Source organism: Salmo salar, chromosome ssa03 (genome assembly GCF_905237065.1).
Source record: "Salmo salar chromosome ssa03, Ssal_v3.1, whole genome shotgun sequence".
NCBI lineage: Eukaryota > Metazoa > Chordata > Actinopteri > Salmoniformes > Salmonidae > Salmo > Salmo salar.
Window position 1 is genome coordinate 92922828 of NC_059444.1, and position 19369 is coordinate 92942196.

The 19369-nt window shown below is 47.2% G+C and overlaps 1 protein-coding gene across 7 annotated transcripts in view; it reads left to right on the forward strand.

The window, feature by feature from the left end:
* Positions 1 to 19369, forward strand: part of LOC106601945 (hepatocyte growth factor-regulated tyrosine kinase substrate) — a 39708-nt gene that overhangs the window by 15942 nt on the left and 4397 nt on the right. For all 7 annotated transcript variants that reach the window (XM_045715804.1, XM_045715805.1, XM_045715806.1 and 4 more), the window contains exons 16-17: positions 6300 to 6440; positions 18384 to 18552. In XM_045715804.1, coding sequence (XP_045571760.1) covers positions 6300 to 6440; positions 18384 to 18552 — 310 coding nt within the window. The remainder of the gene's footprint in view (positions 1 to 6299; positions 6441 to 18383; positions 18553 to 19369) is intronic.

Below are 19369 nucleotides of genomic sequence, written 5' to 3' on the forward strand. Positions count from 1 at the left end.
GAGTCTGTTTAGGAGGGGTACTATTACAGATAGTAACAGGTGACAGACTGGAGAACAACAGGGCTGGGAGTCTGTTTAGGAGGGGTACTATTACAGATAGTAACAGGTAACAGACTGGGGAACAACAGGGCTGGGAGTCTGTTTAGGAGGGGTACTATTACAGATAGTAACAGGTAACAGACTGGGGAACAACAGGGCTGGGAGTCTGTTTAGGAGGGGTACTATTACAGATAGTAACAGGTGACAGACTGGGGAACAACAGGGCTGGGAGTCTGTTTAGGAGGGGTGCTATTACAGATAGTAACAGGTAACAGACTGGGGAACAACAGGGCTGGGAGTCTGTTTAGGAGGGGTACTATTACAGATAGTAACAGGTAACAGACTGGGGAACAACAGGGCTGGGAGTCTGTTTAGGAGGGGTACTATTACAGATAGTAACAGGTAACAGACTGGGGAACAACAGGGCTGGGAGTCTGTTTAGGAGGGGTACTATTACAGATAGTAACAGGTAACAGACTGGGGAACAACAGGGCTGGGAGTCTGTTTAGGAGGGGTACTATTACAGCTAGTAACAGGTAACAGACTGGGGAACAACAGGGCTGGGAGTCTGTTTAGGAGGGGTACTATTACAGATAGTAACAGGTAACAGACTGGGGAACAACAGGGCTGGGAGTCTGTTTAGGAGGGGTGCTATTACAGATAGTAACAGGTAACAGACTGGGGAACAACAGGGCTGGGAGTCTGTTTAGGAGGGGTGCTATTACAGATAGTAACAGACTGGGGAACAACAGGGCTGGGAGTCTGTTTAGGAGGGGTGCTATTACAGATAGTAACAGGTAACAGACTGGGGAACAACAGGGCTGGGAGTCTGTTTAGGAGGGGTGCTATTACAGATAGGTAACAGACTGGGGAACAACAGGGCTGGGAGTCTGTTTAGGAGGGGTGCTATTACAGATAGTAACAGGTAACAGACTGGGGAACAACAGGGCTGGGAGTCTGTTTAGGAGGGGTACTATTACAGATAGTAACAGACTGGGGAACAACAGGGCTGGGAGTCTGTTTAGGAGGGGTACTATTACAGATAGTAACAGGTAACAGACTGGGGAACAACAGGGCTGGGAGTCTGTTTAGGAGGGGTGCTATTACAGATAGTAACAGGTAACAGACTGGGGAACAACAGGGCTGGGAGTCTGTTTAGGAGGGGTACTATTACAGATAGTAACAGACTGGGGAACAACAGGGCTGGGAGTCTGTTTAGGAGGGGTGCTATTACAGATAGTAACAGGTAACAGACTGGGGAACAACAGGGCTGGGAGTCTGTTTAGGAGGGGTACTATTACAGATAGTAACAGGTGACAGACTGGGGAACAACAGGGCTGGGAGTCTGTTTAGGAGGGGTGCTATTACAGATAGTAACAGACTGGGGAACAACAGGGCTGGGAGTCTGTTTAGGAGGGGTGCTATTACAGATAGTAACAGGTAACAGACTGGGGAACAACAGGGCTGGGAGTCTGTTTAGGAGGGGTGCTATTACAGATAGTAACAGACTGGGGAACAACAGGGCTGGGAGTCTGTTTAGGAGGGGTGCTATTACAGATAGTAACAGGTAACAGACTGGGGAACAACAGGGCTGGGAGTCTGTTTAGGAGGGGTACTATTACAGATAGTAACAGACTGGGGAACAACAGGGCTGGGAGTCTGTTTAGGAGGGGTGCTATTACAGATAGTAACAGGTAACAGACTGGGGAACAACAGGGCTGGGAGTCTGTTTAGGAGGGGTGCTATTACAGATAGTAACAGGTAACAGACTGGGGAACAACAGGGCTGGGAGTCTGTTTAGGAGGGGTACTATTACAGATAGTAACAGACTGGGGAACAACAGGGCTGGGAGTCTGTTTAGGAGGGGTGCTATTACAGATAGTAACAGGTAACAGACTGGGGAACAACAGGGCTGGGAGTCTGTTTAGGAGGGGTACTATTACAGATAGTAACAGGTGACAGACTGGGGAACAACAGGGCTGGGAGTCTGTTTAGGAGGGGTGCTATTACAGATAGTAACAGGTGACAGACTGGGGAACAACAGGGCTGGGAGTCTGTTTAGGAGGGGTACTATTACAGATAGTAACAGGTAACAGACTGGGGAACAACATGGCTGGGAGTCTGTTTAGGAGGGGTACTATTACAGATAGTAACAGGTAACAGACTGGGGAACAACAGGGCTGGGAGTCTGTTTAGGAGGGGTGCTATTACAGATAGTAACAGGTAACAGACTGGGGAACAACAGGGCTGGGAGTCTGTTTAGGAGGGGTACTATTACAGATAGTAACAGACTGGGGAACAACAGGGCTGGGAGTCTGTTTAGGAGGGGTGCTATTACAGATAGTAACAGGTAACAGACTGGGGAACAACAGGGCTGGGAGTCTGTTTAGGAGGGGTGCTATTACAGATAGTAACAGGTAACAGACTGGGGAACAACAGGGCTGGGAGTCTGTTTAGGAGGGGTGCTATTACAGATAGTAACAGGTAACAGACTGGGGAACAACAGGGCTGGGAGTCTGTTTAGGAGGGGTGCTATTACAGATAGTAACAGGTAACAGACTGGGGAACAACAGGGCTGGGAGTCTGTTTAGGAGGGGTACTATTACAGATAGTAACAGGTAACAGACTGGGGAACAACAGGGCTGGGAGTCTGTTTAGGAGGGGTACTATTACAGATAGTAACAGGTAACAGACTGGGGAACAACAGGGCTGGGAGTCTGTTTAGGAGGGGTACTATTACAGATAGTAACAGGTAACAGACTGGGGAACAACAGGGCTGGGAGTCTGTTTAGGAGGGGTACTATTACAGATAGTAACAGGTAACAGACGGGAACAACAGGGCTGGGAGTCTGTTTAGGAGGGGTGCTATTACAGATAGTAACAGGTAACAGACTGGGGAACAACAGGGCTGGGAGTCTGTTTAGGAGGGGTACTATTACAGATAGTAACAGACTGGGGAACAACAGAGCTGGGAGTCTGTTTAGGAGGGGTACTATTACAGATAGTAACAGGTAACAGACTGGGGAACAACAGGGCTGGGAGTCTGTTTAGGAGGGGTGCTATTACAGATAGTAACAGGTAACAGACTGGGGAACAACAGGGCTGGGAGTCTGTTTAGGAGGGGTACTATTACAGATAGTAACAGGTAACAGACTGGGGAACAACAGGGCTGGGAGTCTGTTTAGGAGGGGTACTATTACAGATAGTAACAGGTAACAGACTGGGGAACAACAGGGCTGGGAGTCTGTTTAGGAGGGGTACTATTACAGATAGTAACAGGTAACAGACTGGGGAACAACAGGGCTGGGAGTCTGTTTAGGAGGGGTACTATTACAGATAGTAACAGGTGACAGACTGGGGAACAACAGGGCTGGGAGTCTGTTTAGGAGGGGTACTATTACAGATAGTAACAGGTGACAGACTGGGGAACAACAGGGCTGGGAGTCTGTTTAGGAGGGGTACTATTACAGATAGTAAAGGTAACAGACTGGGGAACAACAGGGCTGGGAGTCTGTTTAGGAGGGGTACTATTACAGATAGTAACAGGTAACAGACTGGGGAACAACAGGGCTGGGAGTCTGTTTAGGAGGGGTACTATTACAGATAGTAACAGGTAACAGACTGGGGAACAACAGGGCTGGGAGTCTGTTTAGGAGGGGTACTATTACAGATAGTAACAGGTAACAGACTGGGGAACAACAGGGCTGGGAGTCTGTTTAGGAGGGGTACTATTACAGATAGTAACAGGTAACAGACTGGGGAACAACAGGGCTGGGAGTCTGTTTAGGAGGGGTGCTATTACAGATAGTAACAGGTGACAGACTGGGGAACAACAGGGCTGGGAGTCTGTTTAGGAGGGGTACTATTACAGATAGTAACAGGTAACAGACTGGGGAACAACAGGGCTGGGAGTCTGTTTAGGAGGGGTGCTATTACAGATAGTAACAGGTAACAGACTGGGGAACAACAGGGCTGGGAGTCTGTTTAGGAGGGGTGCTATTACAGATAGTAACAGGTAACAGACTGGGGAACAACAGGGCTGGGAGTCTGTTTAGGAGGGGTGCTATTACAGATAGTAACAGGTAACAGACTGGGGAACAACAGGGCTGGGAGTCTGTTTAGGAGGGGTACTATTACAGATAGTAACAGGTAACAGACTGGGGAACAACAGGGCTGGGAGTCTGTTTAGGAGGGGTACTATTACAGATAGTAACAGGTAACAGACTGGGGAACAACAGGGCTGGGAGTCTGTTTAGGAGGGGTGCTATTACAGATAGTAACAGGTAACAGACTGGGGAACAACAGGGCTGGGAGTCTGTTTAGGAGGGGTACTATTACAGATAGTAACAGGTAACAGACTGGGGAACAACAGGGCTGGGAGTCTGTTTAGGAGGGGTACTATTACAGATAGTAACAGGTGACAGACTGGGGAACAACAGGGCTGGGAGTCTGTTTAGGAGGGGTACTATTACAGATAGTAACAGGTAACAGACTGGGGAACAACAGGGCTGGGAGTCTGTTTAGGAGGGGTGCTATTACAGATAGTAACAGGTGACAGACTGGGGAACAACATGGCTGGGAGTCTGTTCAGATATATTGTGTAGAACAGATCAGCTGTAGAATGTTTAAAGGCCCAGTGCAGTAAAAAACGTGATTTCCCTGTGTTTTCTATATATGTCCACACTATGAGGTTGGAATAATGGTGTGAAATGGCAATGCCATTTTAGTGTAAGAGCTGTTTGCTTTGGTGGGATGGCGTTTTGGCCTGCCTGGTGACTCACCAGGTTGCACATTTGGTTAATAGACCAATAAGAACGAGTTCCAAATCTCTCTGCCAATAGCAATTCTTGCATCTTTTTTGACTATTGTAATTGACAACAATCATGGTAAGGTAGTTAATTGTTAACCAGAAATTATTTGATGTTGAGATAAAAATGGCTGCATTGGACCTTTTTAATAGAATGATTTGAACCCTGAGATTCAGTAGGGATTTATTCACATGAGGTATAGGTTGTTCTGCAGTAGGAAGTTAGTCATGTGATGAGGTATAGGTTCTGCAGTAGGGGGTTAGTCACATCATGAGGTATGGTTGTTCTGCGGTTGGGCGTTAGTCACGTGATGAGGTATAGGTTGTTCTGCAGTAGGGGGTTAGTCACATGATGAGGTATGGTTGTTCTGCGGTTGGGGGTTAGTCACGTGATGAGGTATGGGTTGTTCTGCAGTAGGGGGTTAGTCACATGATGAGGTATGCAGCGTCAGCCTGTTAGGTGGTATATGGTGTCTGATGTGGTGACTGTTTCAGGAGTACCTAGAGATGCAGCGTCAGCCTGTTAGGTGGTGTATGGTGTCTGATGTGGTGACTGTTTCAGGAGTACCTAGAGATGCAGCGTCAGCCTGTTAGGTGGTGTATGGTGTCTGATGTGGTGACTGTGTTTCAGGAGTACCTAGAGATGCAGCGTCAGCCTGTTAGGTGGTATATGGTGTCTGATGTGGTGACTGTTTCAGGAGTACCTAGAGATGCAGCGTCAGCCTGTTAGGTGGTATATGGTGTCTGATGTGGTGACTGTGTTTCAGGAGTACCTAGAGATGCAGCGTCAGCCTGTTAGGTGGTATATGGTGTCTGATGTGGTGACTGTGTTTCAGGAGTACCTAGAGATGCAGCGTCAGCCTGTTAGGTGGTATATGGTGTCTGATTTGGTGACTGTGTTTCAGGAGTACCTAGAGATGCAGCGTCAGCCTGTTAGGTGGTATATGGTGTCTGATGTGGTGACTGTTTCAGGAGTACCTAGAGGATGCAGCGTCAGCCTGTTAGGTGGTGTATGGTGTCTGATGTGGTGACTGTGTTTCAGGAGTACCTAGAGATGCAGCGTCAGCCTGTTAGGTGGTGTATGGTGTCTGATGTGGTGACGTGTTTCAGGAGTACCTAGAGATGCAGCGTCAGCCTGTTAGGCGGTATATGGTGTCTGATGTGGTGACTGTGTTTCAGGAGTACCTAGAGATGCAGCGTCAGCCTGTTAGGTGGTATATGGTGTCTGATGTGGTGACTGTGTTTCAGGAGTACCTAGAGATGCAGCGTCAGCCTGTTAGGTGGTATATGGTGTCTGATGTGGTGACTGTGTTTCAGGAGTACCTAGAGATGCAGCGTCAGCCTGTTAGGTGGTATATGGTGTCTGATTTGGTGACTGTGTTTCAGGAGTACCTAGAGATGCAGCGTCAGCCTGTTAGGTGGTATATGGTGTCTGATGTGGTGACTGTTTCAGGAGTACCTAGAGATGCAGCGTCAGCTGGCCATCCAGCGGCTCCAGGAGCAGGAGAAGGAGAGACAGATGAGGCTGGAGCAACAGAAACACACCATCCAGATGAGAGCCCAGATGCCTGCCTTCCCCATGTCCTACCCACAGGTAGAAACTATACTATACCATGTCCTACCCACAGGTAGACACTATACTATACCATGTCCTACCCACAGGTAGACACTATACCATGCCCTACCCACAGGTAGACACTATACTATACTATACCATGCCCTACCCACAGGTAGACACTATACTATACTATACCATTCCCTACCCACAGGTAGACACTATACTATACTATACCATGCCCTACCCACAGGTAGACACTATACTATACCCTACCCACAGGTAGAAACTATACCATGCCCTACCCACAGGTAGACACTATACCATGCCCTACCCACAGGTAGACCCTATACCATGCCCTACCCACAGGTAGACACTATACCATGCCCTACCCACAGGTAGACACTATACTATACCATGTCCTACCCACAGGTAGACACATACTATACCATGCCCTACCCACAGGTAGACACTATACTATACCATGTCCTACCCACAGGTAGACACTATACTATACCATGTCCTACCCACAGGTAGACACTATACTATACCATGTCCTACCCACAGGTAGACACTATACTATACCATGTCCTACCCACAGGTAGACACTATACTATACCATGCCCTACCCACAGGTAGACACTATACTATACTATACCATGTCCTACCCACAGGTAGACACTATACTATACCATGTCCTACCCACAGGTAGACACTATACTATACCATGCCCTACCCACAGGTAGACACTATACTATGCCCTACCCACAGGTAGACACTATACTATACCATGCCCTACCCACAGGTAGACACTATACTATACCATGTCCTACCCACATGTAGACACTATACTATACCATGCCCTACCCACAGGTAGACACTATACTATACCATGCCCTACCCACAGGTAGACACTATACCATGTCCTACCCACAGGTAGACACTATACCATGCCCTACCCACAGGTAGACACTATACTATACCATGCCCTACCCACAGGTAGACACTATACTATACCATGCCCTACCCACAGGTAGACACTATACTATACCATGCCCTACCCACAGGTAGACACTATACTATACCATGCCCTACCCACAGGTAGACACTATACTATACCATGTCCTACCCACAGGTAGACACTATACTATACCATGCCCTACCCACAGGTAGACACTACACTATACCATGCCCTACCCACAGGTAGACACTACACTATACCATGCCCTACCCACAGGTAGACACTACACTATACCCTACCCACAGGTAGACACTACACTATACCCTACCCACAGGTAGACACTATACTATACCATGTCCTACCCACAGGTAGACACTATACTATACCATGCCCTACCCACAGGTAGACAGTATACTATACCACGCCCTACCCACAGGTAGACACTATACTATACCATGCCCTACCCACAGGTAGACAGTACACTATACCATGCCCTACCAACAGGTAGACACTATACTATACCATGCCCTACCCACAGGTAGACACTATACTATACCATGTCCTACCCACAGGTAGACACTACACTATACCCTACCCACAGGTAGACACTACACTATACCCTACCCACAGGTAGACACTATACTATACCATGTCCTACCCACAGGTAGACACTATACTATACCATGTCCTACCCACAGGTAGACAGTATACTATACCACGCCCTACCCACAGGTAGACACTATACTATACCATGCCCTACCCACAGGTAGACAGTACACTATACCATGCCCTACCCACAGGTAGACAGTATACTATACCACGCCCTACCCACAGGTAGACACTATACTATACCATGCCCTACCCACAGGTAGACACTATACTATACTATACCATGCCCTACCCACAGGTAGACACTATACTATACCATGCCCTACCCACAGGTAGACACTATACTATACCATGCCCTACCCACAGGTAGACACTACACTATACTATACCATGCCCTACCCACAGGTAGACACTATACTATACTATACCATGCCCTACCCACAGGTAGACACTATACTATACCATGCCCTACCCACAGGTAGACACTATACTATACCATGTCCTACCCACAGGTAGACACTATACCATGTCCTACCCACAGGTAGACACTATACTATACCATGCCCTACCCACAGGTAGACACTATACTATACCATTTCCTACCCACAGGTAGACACTACACTATACCATGCCCTCAGGTAGACACTATACTATACCATGCCCTACCCACAGGTAGACACTACACTATACCATGCCCTACCCTCAGGTAGACACTATACTATACCATGCCCTACCCACAGGTAGACACTATACTATACCATGCCCTACCCACAGGTAGACACTACACTATACTATACCCTGCCCTACCCACAGGTAGACACTATACTATACTATACCATGCCCTACCCACAGGTAGACACTATACTATACCATGCCCTACCCACAGGTAGACACTATACTATACCATGTCCTACCCACAGGTAGACACTATACCATGTCCTACCCACAGGTAGACACTATACTATACCATGCCCTACCCACAGGTAGACACTATACTATACCATGCCCTACCCACAGGTAGACACTACACTATACCATGCCCTACCCTCAGGTAGACACTATACTATACCATGCCCTACCCACAGGTAGACACTATACTATACCATGCCCTACCCACAGGTAGACAGTATACTATACCACGCCCTACCCACAGGTAGACACTATACTATACCATGCCCTACCCACAGGTAGACACTATACTATACTATACCATGCCCTACCCACAGGTAGACACTATACTATACCATGCCCTACCCACAGGTAGACACTACACTATACCATGCCCTACCCACAGGTAGACAGTATACTATACCACGCCCTACCCACAGGTAGACACTATACTATACCATGCCCTACCCACAGGTAGACACTATACTATACTATACCATGCCCTACCCACAGGTAGACACTATACTATACCATGCCCTACCCACAGGTAGACACTATACTATACCATGCCCTACCCACAGGTAGACACTACACTATACTATACCATGCCCTACCCACAGGTAGACACTATACTATACTATACCATGCCCTACCCACAGGTAGACACTATACTATATCATGCCCTACCCACAGGTAGACACTATACTATACCATGTCCTACCCACAGGTAGACACTATACCATGTCCTACCCACAGGTAGACACTATACTATACCATGCCCTACCCACAGGTAGACACTATACTATACCATGCCCTACCCACAGGTAGACACTACACTATACCATGCCCTACCCTCAGGTAGACACTATACTATACCATGCCCTACCCACAGGTAGACACTACACTATACCATGCCCTACCCTCAGGTAGACACTATACTATACCATGCCCTACCCACAGGTAGACACTATACTATACCATGCCCTACCCACAGGTAGACACTACACTATACTATACCATGCCCTACCCACAGGTAGACACTATACTATACCATGCCCTACCCACAGGTAGACACTATACTATACCATGTCCTACCCACAGGTAGACACTATACCATGTCCTACCCACAGGTAGACACTATACTATACCATGCCCTACCCACAGGTAGACACTATACTATACCAAGCCCTACCCACAGGTAGACACTACACTATACCATGCCCTACCCTCAGGTAGACACTATACTATACCATGCCCTACCCACAGGTAGACACTATACTATACCATGCCCTACCCACAGGTAGACAGTATACTATACCACGCCCTACCCACAGGTAGACACTATACTATACCATGCCCTACCCACAGGTAGACACTACACTATACTATACCATGCCCTACCCACAGGTAGACACTATACTATACTATACCATGCCCTACCCACAGGTAGACACTATACTATATCATGCCCTACCCACAGGTAGACACTATACTATACCATGTCCTACCCACAGGTAGACACTATACCATGTCCTACCCACAGGTAGACACTATACTATACCATGCCCTACCCACAGGTAGACACTATACTATACCATGCCCTACCCACAGGTAGACACTACACTATACCATGCCCTACCCTCAGGTAGACACTATACTATACCATGCCCTACCCACAGGTAGACACTACACTATACCATGCCCTACCCTCAGGTAGACACTATACTATACCATGCCCTACCCACAGGTAGACACTATACTATACCATGCCCTACCCACAGGTAGACACTACACTATACTATACCATGCCCTACCCACAGGTAGACACTATACTATACTATACCATGCCCTACCCACAGGTAGACACTATACTATACCATGCCCTACCCACAGGTAGACACTATACTATACCATGTCCTACCCACAGGTAGACACTATACCATGTCCTACCCACAGGTAGACACTATACTATACCATCCCCTACCCACAGGTAGACACTATACTATACCATGCCCTACCCACAGGTAGACACTACACTATACCATGCCCTACCCTCAGGTAGACACTATACTATACCATGCCCTACCCACAGGTAGACACTATACTATACCATGCCCTACCCACAGGTAGACACTACACTATATTATACCATGCCCTACCCACAGGTAGACACTACACTATACCCTACCCACAGGTAGACACTACACTATACCCTACCCACAGGTAGACACTACACTATACCCTACCCACAGGTAGACACTATACTATACCATGTCCTACCCACAGGTAGACACTATACTATACCATGCCCTACCCACAGGTAGACAGTATACTATACCACGCCCTACCCACAGGTAGACACTATACTATACCATGCCCTACCCACAGGTAGACACTATACTATACTATACCATGCCCTACCCACAGGTAGACACTATACTATACCATGCCCTACCCACAGGTAGACACTACACTATACCATGCCCTACCCACAGGTAGACAGTATACTATACCACGCCCTACCCACAGGTAGACACTATACTATACCATGCCCTACCCACAGGTAGACACTATACTATACTATACCATGCCCTACCCACAGGTAGACACTATACTATACCATGCCCTACCCACAGGTAGACACTATACTATACCATGCCCTACCCACAGGTAGACACTACACTATACTATACCATGCCCTACCCACAGGTAGACACTATACTATACTATACCATGCCCTACCCACAGGTAGACACTATACTATACCATGCCCTACCCACAGGTAGACACTATACTATACCATGTCCTACCCACAGGTAGACACTATACCATGTCCTACCCACAGGTAGACACTATACTATACCATGCCCTACCCACAGGTAGACACTATACTATACCATTTCCTACCCACAGGTAGACACTACACTATACCATGCCCTACCCTCAGGTAGACACTATACTATACCATGCCCTACCCACAGGTAGACACTATACTATACCATGCCCTACCCACAGGTAGACACTATACTATACTATACCATGCCCTACCCACAGGTAGACACTATACTATACCATGCCCTACCCACAGGTAGACACTACACTATACCACGCCCTACCCACAGGTAGACAGTATACTATACCACGCCCTACCCACAGGTAGACACTATACTATACCATACCCTACCCACAGGTAGACACTATACTATACTATACCATGCCCTACCCACAGGTAGACACTATACTATACCATGCCCTACTCACAGGTAGACACTATACTATACCATGCCCTACCCACAGGTAGACACTACACTATACTATACCATGCCCTACCCACAGGTAGACACTATACTATACTATACCATGCCCTACCCACAGGTAGACACTATACTATACCATGCCCTACCCACAGGTAGACACTATACTATACCATGGCCTACCCACAGGTAGACACTATACTATACCATGCCCTACCCACAGGTAGACACTACACTATACTATACCATGCCCTACCCACAGGTAGACACTATACTATACTATACCATGTCCTACCCACAGGTAGACACTATACTATACCATGCCCTACCCACAGGTAGACACTATACTATACCATGCCCTACCCACAGGTAGACACTACACTATACCATGCCCTACCCTCAGGTAGACACTATACTATACCATGCCCTACCCACAGGTAGACACTACACTATACCATGCCCTACCCTCAGGTAGAAACTATACTATACCATGCCCTACCCACAGGTAGACACTATACTATACCATGCCCTACCCACAGGTAGACACTACACTATACTATACCATGCCCTACCCACAGGTAGACACTATACTATACTATACCATGCCCTACCCACAGGTAGACACTATACTATACCATGCCCTACCCACAGGTAGACACTATACTATACCATGTCCTACCCACAGGTAGACACTATACCATGCCCTACCCACAGGTAGACACTATACTATACCATGCCCTACCCACAGGTAGACACTATACTATACCATGCCCTACCCACAGGTAGACACTACACTATACCATGCCCTACCCTCAGGTAGACACTATACTATACTATACCATGCCCTACCCACAGGTAGACACTATACTATACCATGCCCTACCCACAGGTAGACACTACACTATATTATACCATGCCCTACCCACAGGTAGACACTATACTATATTATACCATGCCCTACCCACAGGTAGACACTATACTATACCATGCCCTACCCACAGGTAGACACTATACTATACCATGCCCTACCCACAGGTAGACACTACACTATATTATACCATGCCCTACCCACAGGTAGAGACTATACTATATTATACCACGCCCTACCCACAGGTAGACACTATACTATACCATGCCCTACCCACAGGTAGACACTATACTATACCATGCCCTACCCACAGGTAGACACTACACTATATTATACCATGCCCTACCCACAGGTAGACACTATACTATACCATGCCCTACCCACAGGTAGACACTATACTATACCATGCCCTACCCACAGGTAGACACTATACTATATTATACCATGCCCTACCCACAGGTAGACACTATACTATACCATGCCCTACCCACAGGTAGACACTATACTATACCATGCCCTACCCACAGGTAGACACTATACTATATTATACCATGCCCTACCCACAGGTAGACACTATACTATACCATGCCCTACCCACAGGTAGACACTATATTATACCATGCCCTACCCACAGGTAGACACTATACTATATTATACCATGCCCTACCCACAGGTAGACACTATACTATATTATACCATGTCCTACCCACAGGTAGACACTACACTATGCTATACCCACAGGTAGACACTACACTATACCATGCCCTACCCTCAGGTAGACACTATACTATACCATGCCCTACCCACAGGTAGACACTATACTATACCATGCCCTACCCACAGGTAGACACTACACTATATTATACCATGCCCTACCCACAGGTAGACACTATACTATATTATACCATGTCCTACCCACAGGTAGACACTATACTATACCATGCCCTACCCAAAGGTAGACACTACACTATATTATACCATGCCCTACCCACAGGTAGACACTATACTATACCATGCCCTACCCTTTGGTAGACACTATACTATATTATACCATGCCCTACCCACAGGTAGACACTATACTATACCATGCCCTACCCACAGGTAGACACTACACTATACCATGTCCTACCCACAGGTAGACACTATACTATACCATGCCCTACCCACAGGTAAACACTATACTATACCATGCCCTACCCACAGGTAGACACTACACTATACCATGCCCTACCCACAGGTAGACACTATACTATACCATGCCCTACCCACAGGTAGACACTATACTATACCATGCCCTACCCACAGGTAGACACTATACTATACTATACCATGCCCTACCCACAGGTAGACACTATACTATACCATGCCCTACCCACAGGTAGACACTACACTATATTATACCATGCCCTACCCACAGGTAGACACTATACTATATTATACCATGCCCTACCCTCAGGTAGACACTATACTATACCATGCCCTACCCACAGGTAGACACTATACTATACCATGCCCTACCCACAGGTAGACACTACACTATATTATACCATGCCCTACCCACAGGTAGACACTATACTATATTATACCATGCCCTACCCACAGGTAGACACTATACTATACCATCCCCTACCCACAGGTAGACACTATACTATATTATACCATGCCCTACCCACAGGTAGACACTATACTATACCATGCCCTACCCACAGGTAGACACTATACTATACCATGCCCTACCCACAGGTAGACACTATACTATACCATGCCCTACCCTCAGGTAGACACTATACTATATTATACCATGCCCTACCCACAGGTAGACACTATACTATACCATGCCCTACCCACAGGTAGACACTACACTATACCATGTCCTACCCACAGGTAGACACTATACTATACCATGCCCTACCCACAGGTAAACACTATACTATACCATGCCCTACCCACAGGTAGACAGTACACTATACCATGTCCTACCCACAGGTAGACACTATACTATACCATGCCCTACCCACAGGTAGACACTATACTATACTATGCCCTACCCACAGGTAGACACTATACTATACCATGCCCTACCCACAGGTAGACACTATACTATACTATACCATGCCCTACCCACAGGTAGACACTATACTATACCATGCCCTACCCACAGGTAGACACTACACTATATTACACCATGCCCTACCCACAGGTAGACACTATACTATATTATACCATGCCCTACCCACAGGTAGACACTATACTATACCATGCCCTACCCACAGGTAGACACTATACTATACCATGCCCTACCCACAGGTAGACACTACACTATATTATACCATGCCCTACCCACAGGTAGAGACTATACTATATTATACCATGCCCTACCCACAGGTAGACACTATACTATACCATGCCCTACCCACAGGTAGACACTATACTATACCATGCCCTACCCACAGGTAGACACTACACTATATTATACCATGCCCTACCCACAGGTAGACACTATACTATATTATACCATGCCCTACCCACAGGTAGACACTATACTATACCATGCCCTACCCACAGGTAGACACTATACTATACCATGCCCTACCCACAGGTAGACACTATACTATATTATACCATGCCCTACCCACAGGTAGACACTATACTATACCATGCCCTACCCACAGGTAGACACTATATTATACCATGCCCTACCCACAGGTAGACACTATACTATATTATACCATGCCCTACCCACAGGTAGACACTATACTATATTATACCATGTCCTACCCACAGGTAGACACTACACTATGCTATACCCACAGGTAGACACTACACTATACCATGCCCTACCCTCAGGTAGACACTATACTATACCATGCCCTACCCACAGGTAGACACTATACTATACCATGCCCTACCCACAGGTAGACACTACACTATATTATACCATGCCCTACCCACAGGTAGACACTATACTATATTATACCATGCCCTACCCACAGGTAGACACTATACTATACTATACCATGCCCTACCCACAGGTAGACACTACACTATATTATACCATGCCCTACCCACAGGTAGACACTATACTATATTATACCATGCCCTACCCACAGGTAGACACTATACTATACCATGCCCTACCCACAGGTAAACACTATACTATACCATGCCCTACCCACAGGTAGACACTATACTATACTATACCATGCCCTACCCACAGGTAGACACTATACTATACCATGCCCTACCCACAGGTAGACACTATACTATACCATGCCCTACCCACAGGTAGACACTATACTATACCATGCCCTACCCACAGGTAGACACTATACTATACCATGCCCTACCCACAGGTAGACACTATACCATGCCCTACCCACAGGTAGACACTATACTATACCATGTCCTACCCACAGGTAGACACTATACTATACCATGCCCTACCCACAGGTAGACACTACACTATACCATGCCCCTACCCACAGGTAGACACTGTACTATACCATGTCCTACCCACAGGTAGACACTATACTATACCATGCCCTACCCACCGGTAGACACTATACCATGCCCTACCCACAGGTAGACACTATACTATACCATGCCCTACCCACAGGTAGACACTATACTATACCATGCCCTACCCACAGGTAGACACTATACTATACCATGCCCTACCCACAGGTAGACACTATACTATACCATGCCCTACCCACAGGTAGACACTATACTATACCATGCCCTACCCACAGGTAGACACTATACTATACCCTACCCACAGGTAGACACTATACTATACCATGCCCTACCCACAGGTAGACACTATACTATACCATGTCCTACCCACAGGTAGACACTACACTATACCATGCCCTACCCACAGGTAGACACTATACTATACCATGTCCTACCCACAGGTAGACACTACACTATACCATGTCCTACCCACAGGTAGACACTATACTATACTATACCATGCCCTACCCACAGGTAGACACTATACTATACCATGTCCTACCCACAGGTAGACACTATACTATACTATACCATGTCCTACCCACAGGTAGACACTATACTATACCATGCCCTACCCACAGGTAGACACTATACCATGCCCTACCCACAGGTAGACACTATACTATACCCTACCCACAGGTAGACACTATACTATACCATGCCCTACCCACAGGTAGACACTATACTATACTATACCATGTCCTACCCACAGGTAGACACTATACTATACCATGCCCTACCCACAGGTGAGACACTATACCATGCCCTACCCACAGGTAGACACTATACTATACCATGCCCTACCCACAGGTAGACACTATACTATACCATGCCCTACCCACAGGTAGACACTATACTATACCATGTCCTACCCACAGGTAGACACTATACTATACCATGTCCTACCCACAGGTAGACACTATACTATACCATGCCCTACCCACAGGTAGACACTATACCATGCCCTACCCACAGGTAGACACTATACTATACCATGCCCTACCCACAGGTAGACACTATACTATACCATGTCCTACCCACAGGTAGACACTACACTATACCATGCCCTACCCACAGGTAGACACTATGCTATACCATGTCCTACCCACAGGTAGACACTACACTATACCATGTCCTACCCACAGGTAGACACTATACTATACTATACCATGCCCTACCCACAGGTAGACACTATACTATACCATGCCCTACCCACAGGTAGACACTATACTATACTATACCATGTTCTACCCACAGGTAGACACTATACTATACCATGCCCTACCCACAGGTAGACACTATACCATGCCCTACCCACAGGTAGACACTATACTATACCCTACCCACAGGTAGACACTATACTATACCATGTCCTACCCACAGGTAGACACTATACTATACTATACCATGTCCTACCCACAGGTAGACACTATACTATACCATGCCCTACCCTCAGGTAGACACTATACTATACCCTACCCTCAGGTAGACACTATACTATACTATGCCCTACCCACAGGTAGACACTATACTATACCATGCCCTACCCACAGGTAGACACTATACTATACCCTACCCACAGGTAGACACTATACTATACTATGCCCTACCCACAGGTAGACACTACACTATACCCTTCTCTCTGGCCGCCACACAGGGGAGGAGGCCTTCTCTCTGGCCACCACACAGGGGAGGAGGCCTTCTCTCTGGCCGGCACACAGGGGAGTTAGTCTTCGTACAGAGCCTTGGGGCAGGCGTTTCACGACACACTGTTAGTCTATAGAGGTTCTGTGTAAATGGTTGCTGCAGGTGTTTTACCTGGCGTTTACCTAGTGGCTGTTCTTTTGGTCCAGCTCTTGTGTAAATTCCTCTCCTTTTCACCCTAGATGCAGTCTTTGCCCCCCAACGTGGCAGGAGGGGTGGGGTACGGGCAGCCGGGGGGACCCCCCAGTTACCCAGGCACCTTTAGCCCCTCAGGGTCAGTGGAGGGGTCGCCCATGCACAACGTCTACATGAACCAGCCTGGACCAGGACAGTACCAGGCCATGCCGCCAGGTTAGTACAGACCCCAATGAGTCAAATGCTTTCAAAAATGTTTGTCTTGTTGAATAGCATGGTAGTTAGTCTAGGGGCCAGCATGTCTTGTTGAATAGCATGGTAGTTAGCCTGGGGGCCAGCATGTCTTGTTGAATAGCGTGGTAGTTAGCCTGGGGGCTAGCATGTCTTGTTGAATAGCATGGTAGTTAGCCTGGGGGCCAGCATGTCTTGTTGAATAGCGTGGTAGTTAGCCTGGGGGCCAGCATGTCTTGTTGCATAGCATGGTAGTTAGTCTAGGGGCCAGCATGTCTTGTTGATTAGCGTCGTAGTTAGCCTGGGGGCCAGCATGTCTTGTTGAATAGCATGGTAGTTAGTCTGGGGGCCAGCATGTCTTGTTGAATAGCATGATAGTTAGTCTAGGGGCCAGCATGTCTTGTTGAATAGCGTGGTAGTTAGTCTAGGGGCCAGCATGTCTTGTTGAATAGCATGGTAGTTAGTCTGGGGGCCAACATGTCTTGTTGAATAGCATGGTAGTTAGTCTGGGGGCCAACATGTCTTGTTGAATAGCATGGTAGTTAGTCTGGGGGCCAACATGTTTCTGCTTTCTTGCTTGTTTGATGTGGCAATGCATTACAAGGAGTGGCAAGATGGCACAAACAGATCTGGGACCAGGATAAATGCTTGAGTGTCTCAGAATCAGGAGTGGAATCAGGGTTGTTCCTCCCCTTTGATGCTATAACAGCTTCCACTCTTCTGGGAAGGCTTTCCACTAGATGTTGGAACATGGCTGCGGGGACTTGGTTCCAGGCTAGGTCGGGCACTGATTTTGTGCGAT